A 14,211-nucleotide genomic window follows, 5' to 3' on the forward strand; every position below is an offset into this window, starting at 1 on the left:
TATGCGGCTGGAGCCATGCCTCCCCCCGCCATGTACTCTTTGGTTGGTGGTTTAGTCCCTGGGAGCTCTAGGGGTCTGGTTTGTTGATATTGTTGTTCTTCCTATGGGGGGGTCACTATTGCTGGATTCTCTTCTCTACCACTCCCTTTTCTTAATAAGCAGCTACTGTGTGGATAACACTGTGTTTGGTGCTTTGGGAACTTGAGTAAAAAATAAGGTACAAACCTGCCCCGTCCCAGCCTCTAGTAAAGGACATTACAAGCCCGTGAAAGAAGCAGCCATGCAATCAACCAACCTTAAAATAAGGTTCGTAGGGGCACAAGCCACTTTTTATGGGGACCAAAAGTAATTCTCCGTCTCTCATGAAATGCAGGAAATGACCTTTAAAAACAGACACAATCGGGGAGTTCACTGCACCCTAATTACCTGCCCACTCTGCAGACCATAAACTTTTATGCAAGATCTGTTTTCTGTTCTCCTCATTTATACTCATTTACTTTAACAGGCATCCCAATGACCTATATGCAAAACTTAACAAGCGTTGGTGGCGAGCGGAGAGCTCAGCTCCACCCGTGACTTTGTTTTGATTCCTTCATTAGAGCAGGCTTTAATGATATTTAATAACACCGCTCTGACTCCATTCCTTGAGAATGTCAATATTCTTAATACATCAAATATATACCCTCACAGACTCTGTGAGTACCAAGCTTCCTTCTCCCACGGCAGATAAACTGGGACATCTAAGTATATGGAAGAGCTTCTGAGGAACAGCTTCTGAATATTTTGATCTGAGTAACATGGTGACATTAGCGCAGCTTAAACTCCATTTAAAGTTCTCTGCAAAGCAATTGCTTTTAGAAGATCCACCTAATGCTGCCTGCCCACATAGGCTTCCTATTGGTGCAGCACTGCTATTTATAATCAGGGCCATTTGGTGAAAGGGAATCTAATGTAGGTTAACTGTAGCTAGAATGACCTAAAATATAGGAAGGTCTTTCTTTCTTTCTTTCTTTCTTTCTTTCTTTCTTTCTTTCTTTCTTTCTTTCTTTCTTCCTTCCTTCCTTTCTTTCCTTCTTTCTTTCTTTCTTTTTTCCTTCCTTCCTTCCTCCTCTCTTCTTCTTCTTCTTCTTCTTCTTCTTCTTCTTCTTCTTCTTCTTCTTCTTCTTCTTCTTCTTCTTCTTCTTCTTCTTCTTCCTCTTCTTTTTCTTCTTCTTCGTCATCTCCTCCTCCTCTTCCTCCTCTTCCTCCTCTTCCTCCTCTTCCTCCTCCTCCTCTCTCCCTCTCTATCTTTCTTGTGTCCTCTTAGGAAACCTCACTTGTATTTCATCAGGAAAGGAGGCTGTCTAAACATTCAAGCGACATCCCAGGCAGACGGGAAAGGCCCAGGCTCTGAAGTCAGCATGCTTGGGTCTGGATACCATCTCTACTGCCATTTTATTAGTTTGGGGACCTTGAAGCAGTTGTTTATCCTCTAGGCTTCATCTGTAAAATAATTAGGTGACATACTGCCTATAAAAACTTACGCTAGTGTCTGGCGTGGAGTCCTCAAACAGTGGTAGCCATTATAGCAATAATTGTCGCTGCTATCATCCGAGCAGAATGGCCTTGCGTTGCTGTTCAGAGCACGCCGCATCACACGTGGTCGGTAACATAAATCCAAGCGTCCTCCTCTCTTGGTAACATTTGGGTCTGTCCACTGAGCAATAGTGGCAGTTGATATTTGTCAGCTGGGCTCTGAGAGACAGGTTAGGGCACTGCTAATGGAATGGAATGGACTGGCCTACCGAGATAAGGAAAAAGTAAACAGTATCGGTGTGGTACAAAGTTGACTCTATACTCCATGATACTAGTGCCTACCACAGCAGCAAGGGTCTGGGGACTGCTTATGTGTGTGTAAGTGTGTGCATGCTTAGCCTGTGTATGCTGGGTTATATAGTGTAGCCTCTATGATCAAAGAGTGGTGACAGAGCAGAAGAGACGCACTTGTCTTCCTTATGGTTTTCATCTCTCGTTTTTACTGTGTGTAGACCTCAACATACTTATGGAACTGAAGACTTTTAGCAACATCTCAAGAATCATAATAACCTGCGGATATCAATTCTCCATAGTTCATTTAGTTGCTGTGACTTCTTAGAGTTGGTACAGGGTCCCTTTAGGCTCAAAGGAAGATGCATATTATATTGCCAGTGACTTCTGCATATTTGTTAAATGGTTTAAAAATAATTTTGAATTCTTGAGGGTGTTGACAGAACTGCCTTGCTTGTTAAGAACAACAGGAGTTCAGGCTCCATGCCTGAGAGTCTTAGACTATGTCTTCCAACCCAGATGATCTCCTAAGGGTGGAGCTAATGTTGCAAGCCTTAGTTCCATTTCTCTTTTAGGGGTGGCGAGATGACAGGCATCTAAATTTCAGTATTATATATTCCCACTCTTGACTATTTATTGTTTACAGGACAGCACTGATTGTATTTCTTTTCAAATACCTTGTCTTCAAGTAAGCCTGCAACATAGAAAATGAAAACTAAAATATCTTTATGAATGGGGACAACAGAGGCTGAACAGCAAACAGCCTCATTCCCTGAGCCACCAGTAGAAGGGCACCGCCATCACCAGGCCAAAGACTCTGAACAAAGGTCAATGGGAAAAAAAAAACTACCTGGGCTCCAGTGTACGGTAGTGGCCTTCTTAGAAGGTTAAATTATTAAGGAAAAAGGGGAAATTGTTCCTTAATGTCAAAGCTACACAGTCCCAGTCTGAGATCTGAGGGACCCGTTCGTTCCCATAATGCCCTGATTGATGGAGCTCACACAAGTGCTGTGGTTCAATGTGTTTGCCCCGAGGAGCCAGACGGGTCACCACAAATGCGGAGTTGAAGATAATGGCGTATTCCTAAAGAGCCTGGCAGCCCTTCCAGACGATAGGAACCGATAGAAAGATGAGGCGGGCTGTGGCTCTGCGATGATTACACTCTTTGCTTCGGTTTTTGCTTTTGCTTAAAACATTTATTCTACCTTTCTGAGTCTCTGAAAATATCACCTGTGTTCATACCAAGCGTTGGGTCATTTCCGCCCCATCTCCAGGATCCTCTCTCATTAACTAACACCCTCTCCTTTGGAAATCCCCTTTTTCTCAAACAAACCCCTCCTACTTTGATTGGGGGGGGCAGGGACCCATTGAACTTCATTGAAGCTACTTATAGAAGTCTGAGTGAGGGACTACTTACTGGACCGTGGACAACTTATCAGTGGCTACACTACTGAAAAAAAAAGAGTCAACCTTTCTCCAGGATCCATTAACTGCCTTACGAGTCCTGTGTTCCTTACTTCCTGACCTCTGTATGATAACGTGATGACGGGCTCAGTCTTGTGTAGCGAAACAGAGATGCAGTGCCTCTGTGCCTGCAATGATCCTACCATATATGCAGGAGACTGGCTCAGCATGCCCCTCTAACTTTCGGTTCTTACTTTTTCTTCTTCCTGTCTCCTCCTCCAGATGACCCCTGACCTTGGAGGGACTGACATAGAATATCACATTTAGAATCCGGCATTCCCTGTCACTCAGTCTCCTCTCCGGTGAGTCTCTGCATTAACCACAGCAAAACAGAAGCTTCTCTCTGAAGGACTAACGCCAGCATTAACCTATTAGTGTGACTATAGCACTTAAGACTTTAAATTGCATTTACTTTCTCGTTTTGTGCATATGCACACATATACACATGCGCGTGCGCTCACATATACAGATGCGCATGCGCACATATACACATGCGCATGCGCACACTTGAAAGTCGGAAGAATTACTTTCGAAAGTCAGTTCTCTCTTTCCTTCCAGTATGTAGGTCCTGGGGATGAAATCCAGGTGCTCAGGTGGCATGTGCTTGGATCCACTGTGTCATCTCATTAGCTCCTGAGCATAAGGATTTAGAAAACACCGTGACCTGATGCCCATTTACCTACTACAGCTCTTGAGTATTTTCAAATTTTGCTGGTCTCGGTTCTAGGAATTTCTTTGAGCTCAGATACCTAGGTTTAGATGAGGTCTTACCAGCCTTCTCTCAAGGTCAAAGTTAGCTTCTTTGCCTCTCGTCCTCATCCAGGCTGGTTTTAGACGATGGGCACTCACAACTCAGTATCATCGTTTCTTTATCTCATAGGTTTGAACTCGCTTGACCTGCACTGGACTCCGAATGCCTCCACAGTGCACTCTGCCCTCTGCTCTGGGTAACTATTGACTTGGATACCACACCACCATAGCAACAGCAGCGGCCAAAACTGTAGGGATACAAACAAGATGAAAGGTAACGTTTGCCTTAAGCATGCATAAGCAGCCACGGACTCCAGAGTTAGAGACCCTAAGTCTTCAGTGTGGTCCTCTGCTGTCCTGTCTTACTATAAGGTAGCAATCCTGGCTTTGGCTGCCACAGCCATATGGCCCTCAGCAAAAGGGACAGGATTCACAAACATCATGTTCCTTCATTTCCCATTGGCCATAATCTAGGCACAGTCATGTCCTGATGCTAAAGAGGCTAATAATATACTCTTTATCTTGGACCTATGTCCAACTAAAACGTCTATCGTTTAGGGAGACAGACCCGGTGACTTGAAGATTTCCTTTTTGTCACAGAAATTCCCAATAGACAAATATTTGGCTTAAATCATTTTGCTTTAATGGCTGGAAGCTAGATGTATAGAGAGGGGATGCCATTAAACCAGTCATCTTTACATGGAGAAGTTAGAACCATCGGTAACTATAGCGAACTGGATGACTTGCTTTGCTAAGAGCTACCTCCTGATTGTCCCCCTGCCTCTTGATAAGTTTGTTTGTTTTTTAAGGCAGTATCAAGTCACAGACTGTTTTTTTTTGGGGGGGGTGTTATCTCTCTCTATTTGGGTCACCTAATGAACCCTAAGTAATAAATGTGAAGTCCAAGGGCACTTAAAGAACAGGTACCGCTCACTCAGACCCAGGTGAGACATCTTGAGCAGAAAGGGGCCTTGGCAGGGAAGACGGCCCCTCCCATTTCCAAGGCGAAATGCTCCTTAGTAAGAACGATGCCCTAATTTTGTTAACGCTAAAGATTTGTCTGTGAAGAGGGCACCCCATTCTTTCTTCCCACAGAGGCCAGCCGCCCTTGACATTACTATCCTGTCGAGCAGCAGACCTCGTCCCTCCTCTTTTATCTGTTGTTTATCCAGTCATTTCCACCTGGCTCCTTCAGCTTCCCCTTCGCTCACCCCGCAGTGCAGAAGGCCCAGAGAGCATGTTTAGTCTCTCGCCCGCCCTTCCACTTAATAACACCACTACCCTCCTAGGGCGTTATCTTCCTGGTTCTTTCGTCGCCAGCCAAACCGTGTCTTCGCATTCTGATTCTTTGGAGCCGAGACATGTCTATCATCTGAGGTCTTTCAAGAAAGGCAGGTTGGCCTCGCCCCGGTCATGGGCAGTCCCTAATCCAAACATCTCTGTCTGTTTCCATGTCCCAAGGCTGTGAGGGCTGTGGAGACCAAGGCAGCTGCACAGTGCCTTTGAGAAGCACTAGTGGGAATTTCCCAGGGCAGCTGGGAAGAGGAGTTTCGTGTTATCCCTTAACCCACTGCCTATGTTGCTGGAACCTTATATCCCTGCCATCGTGGTCTAATTCCTCTTGAACATCCACTTTGGATCTTTGACTAATTTATCTAGAGCCCACGATCTGTCTTGTATTTCCTGTTATCTGAGAAACTTCTATGGCAGTGTTTCTCAACCTTCCTAATGCTGCGACCCTTCAAAACTCTCCCTCCTGCTGTGGTGACAACACCACCCCCGCCTGCACCCCCCCACACCACCATAAAATGATTTTTGTCACTACTTCATAACTCCAATTTTGCTACTGTTATGAATCATAATGTCATATCTAATATGCAAGCTAAGGGATATGTAACCCCCAAGGGGGTCACAACTACTCTTAGACCCCGTTCTAAGGGATGCCATCCCTACTACCAAATATTTGTCAGTATTTTACCCTGTTTTAACCTTGAGAGAGCATCTCCTGCGTGTCACACAGAAGAGTCCTCTAGCTTTAACGCTGTGGGATCTGGTGCACTAAGTTTAGCTCCAACGTTCACAACATGATCTTAAGCAGCTGCAAAGCAAAGGAAACCAAGACTGCAGAGCCAGTCCCAGGAAATCCCAAGACACACACTCTTCACATTTGCATTCTCATTTGCATACATTTGCATGCTCCACCCAAAAGGCACTGACTCCCAAGTCTGTGAAAAATAACACTCAACTCTTCTTTACGTGTGGGCGGATAATCCCGGGTTCAGGCCTACAGTGACTTTTCCTGGCTTCTCATTTTTACTTAGGATCCATTGTCCTTGCTTAATTCCAATCACAGCCTTTAAGGATTATCCTTTGGCTGGTTTATTACAGTTGGCTCCCAAATATTCTTTTTTTCCTGTTACGAACTCATACTGGAATTCACTGTCTAGCTGCATTTTTTAAAACCCCCCTTTCTCTCCATGAAGGAAACGCTCGTCCTGAATTTAACGGGATAGCTTCCTTTGGGTGGTTGAGCTTCCATCCAGGTCTATGTACAGTCTTCTACCACGGTTTTGTTATTTGTTTTTGTTTTGTAGTGAGGAGAGCCGGTCAGATTCCGAGCAGATTAGCCATCAGTGCCAACAGCCCACATTCAATGTCTTCCCTTGGCTCCTGCAAATGAAGGCTGAACCCTGCTTTCAGGGTCACGTACCCCTCCACCCACCCCCACCAGGCACTAGGATATCAGAATGATTGACAACTGAATTCACTAGGGTAGGTTTCAACCACTGTATTAAGCCCAGATGCCAGGATCATGAGAAAAGAGAACAAAAATGTCCAGTGGGATCCATCTCAACCCGACAGTTTTGGAGAAAACACGGAAATCTACCTGCTAGCTGCATAGCAGGTGAGGGAAGCCAGAGGTCCACACAGAGAGATCATGTCACTGAACCCAGAGTGGCCGTGCTGGGCACGATTCCCTTCCAGTTGGTCAAGTGAGACCTCTTTGAGGTACATGAACTTCTGATCTCATCTGTGAAGATGGCTAAGCTCCCACTCCACGGGCAGAGTGGTGGTTTAGTCAGAGTCTCCGGACTGGGGGGGGCAAAGCAGCGGATGCCGGAACGGTTGTTAACGCAGTTTGTGACCTCTGAGAAGCATTTGCTTTGTTGGCTGGCTTTATCACTGGGACAAACGAAAGTCCTTTCACTGAACTGAAGTCAGCAGAGGGGAAGTACAGACCCTCACTGAACACTGAGCAAACACAGTCTCAGGAAGCTTGGCCTGTTCCCTGCCATGCCTGCTCAATGTCAGGACTGATGACAAAACAGGGCGGGCTTCCTCATCCGGGATTTCACGCCGCAGACAACTCCCTGGGTAGGATGCACAGACAGCTAGGGCAAAGTTACCCAGAGTTAGGCGGGGAGACAGACCAGTTCTGTTAGAGAAATTGTGAAAACCGGTTCTGCCCATATGCGTCTGTGAGAGACCTATGTGAAGAGTTTTTATATGTTTTGCTTTTGTTCTTTCCTAGAGACTACACTTCATCCTGGGCTTTGGGTTGCGTGTAGCCTGTGGATGTCTCTCAACAGCTGAAGGTAGAAAGGCCGTGAAGAAGCAGTGGCACCACGCTCGTCCTATGAAGTGGTGCCTAGAAAACGCCGGAAAGTTCTCTCTACCTTTTTTGAAGTGGATTTCCCGTCTTCCAGTTTCTCCAGTTAAGCCATTTGGAGACTTGGTTTGCCCAAACATACTCTTTAGCCTTTTGTTTCAATCAATCTACTCACTTTTATAACCCATCCAATACTTGGAAAGACAGAGAACAAGGCAGGTTTAAAGAAACACTTGCTTTGTGGGTTTGTATTAAGAGTATTCCGCCACTTTGAGGACCCCACCAAGCAGGCCTGCTATACAATGTCCCTTTTAACAAAGAACTTGCTCAAAATCTAGACCTAGTGGAGGCCAGGGCTTCGATTTGAACCCAACCCGTACAACTCTAGGAGGCCTCTACTCTTCCTGTTGCCCCCGCCTCTGGATGGATCCGATTTCAAGTCCAGAACAGCAGCAGACATGACCTAGACATCATTTAGAGGCAACATCTTTAGGCTACAAAGTGGCTTAAATAACAAGTATTTTAAAACAAAGGACTGTGTCTGAACACCACACTGAGGTGTGGTGACTGTAAGCGTACCATTGTCCTTCTAACAGGTCCTAATGGATGGGGAAGCTCGGGAGACTGAAGGAGGTGGGGGAGGCCTCACTGGGATGGAAGGGCAGGCAGATGCCAAGGCCAGGGATACTCCCGACAGTGTTTGTCACGCTCAACATTTTGCCAAGGGCAAGTTTCACTGGTGCCAACCAAGGCGTCCAAGTTCAGAATTTTTAACAAGTATTCTTATGAGACGGACTTGATAAATTCCCCCCGATACCGATACCACAAGACAAAAAGAAATGAAGGCTGTTTTGCTCAAGTCACACCACTGACAAGACACGGAAGCAGTCTTACTTTGCCTCCTGGCTTCTCAATGAGAGGATTCGAAAGGCACATGGTGGCCAAACTGTAGTACACCGGTTTCCATTGCTGCTCCTGCAGAGGACAGAAGACAGAGAAGAGATTTCAGGCTTGGATTCTTCCCCACAGAGTGGAACCCTTTCCCTGCCATTCAAAAACTCGCCTCAAGCACTAAACGTAATGGGTGTCATTGAAATACCTGAGCCAGCATTTTTTTTCACAGGGCTCCTTCAGGCTGTTGTCGGTGCAAATCCATTTAACCTTTGCACTGGCACAAGTTACAAAACCACTTACTACGTGGGGGAAGAATTCGGAGATACAGACTGACAGAAATTCAGAACATTTCTGCTTTATCTATTAAGGGACATTTCTAGGACGAAGGCCAGAGCATAAGACTCCAGACTCATCTCCTGGAAAAACGGCACGGGGAAATCTCTGACTTACTTATGTGTTTTTATTCCAGTGTGGCAGAATTTCTGAAACTCTTGACTCGTTGGTCAGAATTCACTGAAGACCCTACCCCACCCCTGCTTGACGTTTTGAGCCCCGAGTGCCAACTGTTTTTAACAATTATCCTAAAGCTCAAACCACATTGTTTGATGTGATTGTCATAAGCCCCCAATGGCTTTACTATCACTATTATTATATGGTCACTCGTGGTTCTTACTACCTTTTCTCCACATATCTGCCTAGGAAGATAGTGAAGAGATCCCACCCATCCTGTTCAAATTCCCAAGGAAGCGCTGGCTGCCACAGGAGAGAGCAGAGTGAGGTCTCCCTACCACAGGTCCTACTCTGCCATATTGTTAGAGAGCACTGGGAATGTTTCTTTTAGTCAACCGAAACCTTTCATGTCTTTATGAATTTCCACCATCTCCTCTTAGATCTGTCTCCAACCCCAACTCCAGTTTCTCACTACAGGAATTTATTAGCCTCTCTTGGCATTGTTAGAAAGGACATCAAGAGACTTGTTAATGAAAAATAAAAAAGAGACCCAAACGTATCGGCACACCCCATAAAAATAAAAATGAACGTTAATAATAAATCAGCAAATATTGACACATCTCCATCCCCCGGCTGTTCCTTAATTGGCTGTGTTTCTGAGATAAAAGATGATTTATTTTTTCCCAGTGGTTTGGAATCTCTCCTCCTGCTGCTAGTAATTACCTTCCCTTCACCCTACTAGAGCAGAGAGCATGTTCTCTGCCAGGGTGGCCCTGCCTGTAAGTACGTGTGTGTTATTTACACACATCTCACAGAGTGTTTTGAGACTAATTGTATAGATTTCTGTAGCCTAGGAAAGCAAGGCATAATTTGCTTAGAGGGAGGCTCTACAATTCCGCCTCAAGAGAAATCACGCCAAACTCCAACTTCAGGGGCTGGGGATTCCGCGGGACCGTGGCTTGATGTCCATTAGGAGTTAACAGAGACCAGCAACTCATTTCACAGGTCATGTTCCAGCCATCAAAGTGTAATTACCGTCAAACCCCACTGGCGCAAGTCCCGACTGTAGTTTCCGGTGGATGCGTGAATTTAAGTTCTATAGGATCCTAAGGGACCTTCAGCCTTCCAGAGATCAAAAGACATCCCATAGCACTAGGGAAAAGGTCCACGTGCATCAACTTCAGACAGAAACTGTCGTTGTTGTCATTACTGTTTTTAATGAAACTAGCACTTGCGGCGTTGATGATTGGGAAACATGACTGGGCTTGGAAGACCGTCAATCTATTGGAAGCAGTAGATGCATCCGAAGAACTCTGCCCTTCCAGCCGAGGCTCCTCCGGTTGCTATAGCAACGCAGGAACTAGCTTTCTTAGGGGCTTGAGCAGCCCGGTGCTCTGCAGGCCAAACGTTCCCATGATACTTTTGCACTGGGTTACACCTGAGACCGGGCATTCGTGAAACACAGATTTCTTACCTATAAATTGTTTGCCTGGTGGAAAAAATATGACTCTGGGCTCCCTGAGTTAGTGACGGGCATGTAAGTAAGGACTAAAAGGCCTTCCCTTCTCTCCTTCCCTTTTCTCCTTCCCTTCTCTCATTTCAGGCTTGTCTCTGTTTCCTTGTCTCTTCAGTGGCCAAGGGCTTAGATGGCTGGTGTTACAGTTGTTGCCCCGCTGCCCCCAACCCTACTCATCACTTGCTGAATATGGGAACATGAATGTAAGTGTGGAACGGAATAAAGAGAGGAACAGAGAGGTGTTCGCGCCCCCAGCCCCACCCCCACCCACCCAGGCAAACTGACTGACCTCCCAGACCTCCGCAATTATCACCTCTTATCTTCCCGGGATAAACTCGGAGTACTCCCAAGGAGCTGGAAAAGTCAGCAGTCCCCGAGGGGGTGGTGTGCCCGCTACCTGCTCTAACTTTCTGAGTGGACTTCTCAAGGAGAGCAAAGCCTGAAAGAGCTTCAGGGGGTGTGGGAGGGCGGTGGTTGCAAGCTTTAGTGTTTGTCCTGAAGCCAGAAATAGAAGTGGCTCTTTGAATGGAGAGGTGGACCTGAGTTTTGAAGGAGGACAGGGATCATCTGGTGGGGTTTCCCAGCCGAGTGAACAGGGGAATCTGCGCAGTCTCATTTGCTTAAGAGTCGGGCGGCTAAAGGATCTTAAACTTCCCTCTAGACCCAGAACCTTCTTTTTATACTCTATCTAAGACATGGCTCTTTAAGCGCGTCAGCTCCCCCACCCTCTTCTCTGTAGCTCCAGGCTAGCCGGGGAACCTTACTGCCAGCCGGCCTATTTTACCACAGAATCGGGAACCTTACGGTGTATTTTACCACAGAGGCAGATTCTATAAAGGTTTACCATTCTTCTAACTTCACCCTGGGACCTTTGTTTTTTCAGTCGGGGGCAAGCACGGTGGTGGTCCCTTGAGTAGGTAGAGTGTCCGTGCCCCTTAAGAAACTGCCAGGCGAGCATCCTACTTGCCCCTCCAGAGCCACAGAGCACACAGCTCCCGGGTACCTAGGAGGGAGCTGTGACATTTCAAAGGCCCTGGGGAAAGAGCAGGTAGCCAGCACCTGAATCCAGACGTGACAGATAACTGCCACTGTCCAGGCTGCTGCTGCTCAATGGACCCCTCGCTGCTGTGGCAGCTGCAGTTACTTCCTTGGAAAGGTCAAGCACACAGACACAGGGAGGTGTCCTTGGGAAAGGAGGAGGGTGGGGTGGAGGGACGCTGTGTTGACTCACTGGGGCTTGACTAGACTCCCTCTCGTTTGCTCCACAGGAGGACAGTCTGGCTGAACTTGAGCGAACTGCCCTCGCTCCTGCTACATCGCCTCCTCCCGCTTGCTTATTATTATCGCAGGCTTCTGAGCACACGGCGGGGGTTGGGGGTTGGGGTCAACGTGGAGAATATCCCAGCTTTTAGGTTTCCCAGGCAGGATCCTGTCAAACCTGTCCAGTTTATGTGTTGTTGTTGTTTGTTTTTTCCTGTCCATTTCCTGGGTGTTTCCCACTGAATTTGGAAGTGCCCTTGTCCTTCTACCATGCTTTGTGGATTTCCTCAATGCCTGAACATACCCCAAAGCTGCCATCACATAGAACATTAAAATCAGTGCTGCTGAAAGGGGCCTCGGTCACAGGGCTTCCTCCCATGTGTGAGATGCCCAGCAGCCTTGATCCAAATGCAGGTGTGTGTAAATGAGCACATTACAATGTAGCAAGCAGATCCTTGTACCTGTTTCCCATCTTGTGTCGCACATTTCCAACGTTTTGACTGAATCTGGATTGTTAGCATGTAGTAACTATGAACCCTACAGACTGCTGGTCCTCCAGATCCAAAGCTATAAGATCTCCAGGACACAGAGCAGTAACAAGACATCCAAGAGGAGTCCTGGGAGAACCCAGTATTGATAGAGCAGCAGAGGCCTCTGACCCAGACCGATGACTCACTGAAGTGAACATTTGCAAGTTAACACTGCTGGGCAAAAGGGTACGCTGTGTGACACACCCTGGCCTCCATGGAGAGACTGTTTTGTTTTCTTTTGTTTGGTTTGGTGGGAGGGGAGGTTGCAAGGGTGGAGGGAGGGTATGGAGGGATGGAGAGATGAGTAGGATTGGAGTGCATGATGGGAAATTCACCAAGAATCAATCAAAAGATAAAAAAAAAAGTTAGGGTAGCCTGTGCTTTCATATTTTCAGGTATATATTTTTTTAATCATTTCCCTCCTGTAATTAAAACTACTCATTTCTATTCATGTTTTGAATAATTTCTTTAAGCTTTATTTCCAAAAGTAGAACTCTTGGGCCAAAGACATAAACATGTTTATAGCTCTCGCTATTTATTACTAGCATTTAACTTTTCAAAAGGGTTTGATTGATTTATAGAGCTAACAGTCTCTGACGTATGAGAGGTGTGTGTGTGTGTGTGTGTGTGTGTGTGTGTGTATCTACTATAACACATACATTATCTGCTTTTTTTAAACAGCAAAACTACACACTCAAACACACATACACACACATACACACACCATTCACACATACACCACACACACACACATAAAATGCCATAATTATTCTCACGTTTACAGATGAAGACACTACGGGCCACAGAGGTTAAGTAACTCAGTGTCAGATGACCAATGTCCTCTTTTACAGCTTCCTTGGATTCAAATGCTTGCTGTACCCAGCATGTCCCTGGTCTCAGTGAGTAACTGCTGACTGTGTCTCTGGCCTGTAATTGCCTAAGCGTGTACCACAGTGGAAATGATGATCATGGAGACGTGAGGCCAAACTCCAGCTCCAGCGTATTAGCAAGTCAAACAATGAGTGAGTGACTGACCCTCACTAAGCCTCAGTTTCCCCAAATGTAGATCATACATACATCACACACAGCCTCATTTGGAAGATTTAAACGGAAACTCAGGCTCACGAATAAACCAACACTCAAATAAAGCTCCTACAGTCCCATGCTAATCAAAGATGCTTTATTGTGACTCTCCCTTGGCACCTTTCAGTGTTTAAAAGCAGCCACATATGAGTTTCCATTATAATGTAATACATTGATTTCCCCCTCTGTTGTCAATCATCAATGATTTTCTAGGTACTGTGACTTACTTCTGTGCTAAGTTTAGTGAGAAATTTTACATATCTATTTATAAGCTGTATAATATAGCCGTTTATTAAAAGGTTTGAGCGAAGTTTATAAAGATGATAAAAGTTACGGAAGGCACAAAGGAGCTACTCAGATACTCACCAATATTTTATGTAGGTTTGTTTACTTCAAAATGTTAAAATATTCAATGCTCACTCCTTACAATCTTAAATATATCTCTATGAGAACTTAAGCAAATATTTAACAAAGCCTATATAATAAACAAATATTTCAAGTATTTTGTAAAAGTAATAAAATGTGAGTTAGCCAGTATGCGTACAAGTCTACAACAGCCAATTCTTCTAGAGTAAGTATGTCTGCCTCTATAGAGCTCCCAAGTGAGAAACGTACGACACCCGCAGAAAAGCACGCTGCCCTCTGCCCTGAGAGGCTGTCTTTGAAAACTGCCTTTGACGCTTGCTTGATAGGAAACCTCTTTGGGGTTTCATTGTATACATTTTTTTCAGGAGGTCCAATAAGGCAATGTGCCTAAAACAATAAACAAACCTTGATGTATCCCAAAAGAGAGGCATACAAATCACACAGCTCTTCAGGACGTCAAAATGAAGCATGTGTTAGTTAAA

General features: G+C 45.6%; 1 protein-coding gene across 2 annotated transcripts in view; it reads right to left on the minus strand.

The window, feature by feature from the left end:
• The window catches only part of Rasgef1b (RasGEF domain family member 1B), a 353,191-nt gene that overhangs the window by 148,527 nt on the left and 190,453 nt on the right, over nt 1-14,211 (minus strand). For both annotated transcript variants that reach the window (XM_032916957.1, XM_032916956.1), the window contains exon 2: nt 8,525-8,605. In XM_032916957.1, the coding sequence (XP_032772848.1) occupies nt 8,525-8,566 (42 nt within the window). In that variant the 5' untranslated portion in view covers nt 8,567-8,605. The remainder of the gene's footprint in view (nt 1-8,524; nt 8,606-14,211) is intronic.

This window comes from Rattus rattus, chromosome 11 (genome assembly GCF_011064425.1).
Source record: "Rattus rattus isolate New Zealand chromosome 11, Rrattus_CSIRO_v1, whole genome shotgun sequence".
Taxonomy (NCBI): Eukaryota; Metazoa; Chordata; class Mammalia; order Rodentia; family Muridae; genus Rattus; species Rattus rattus.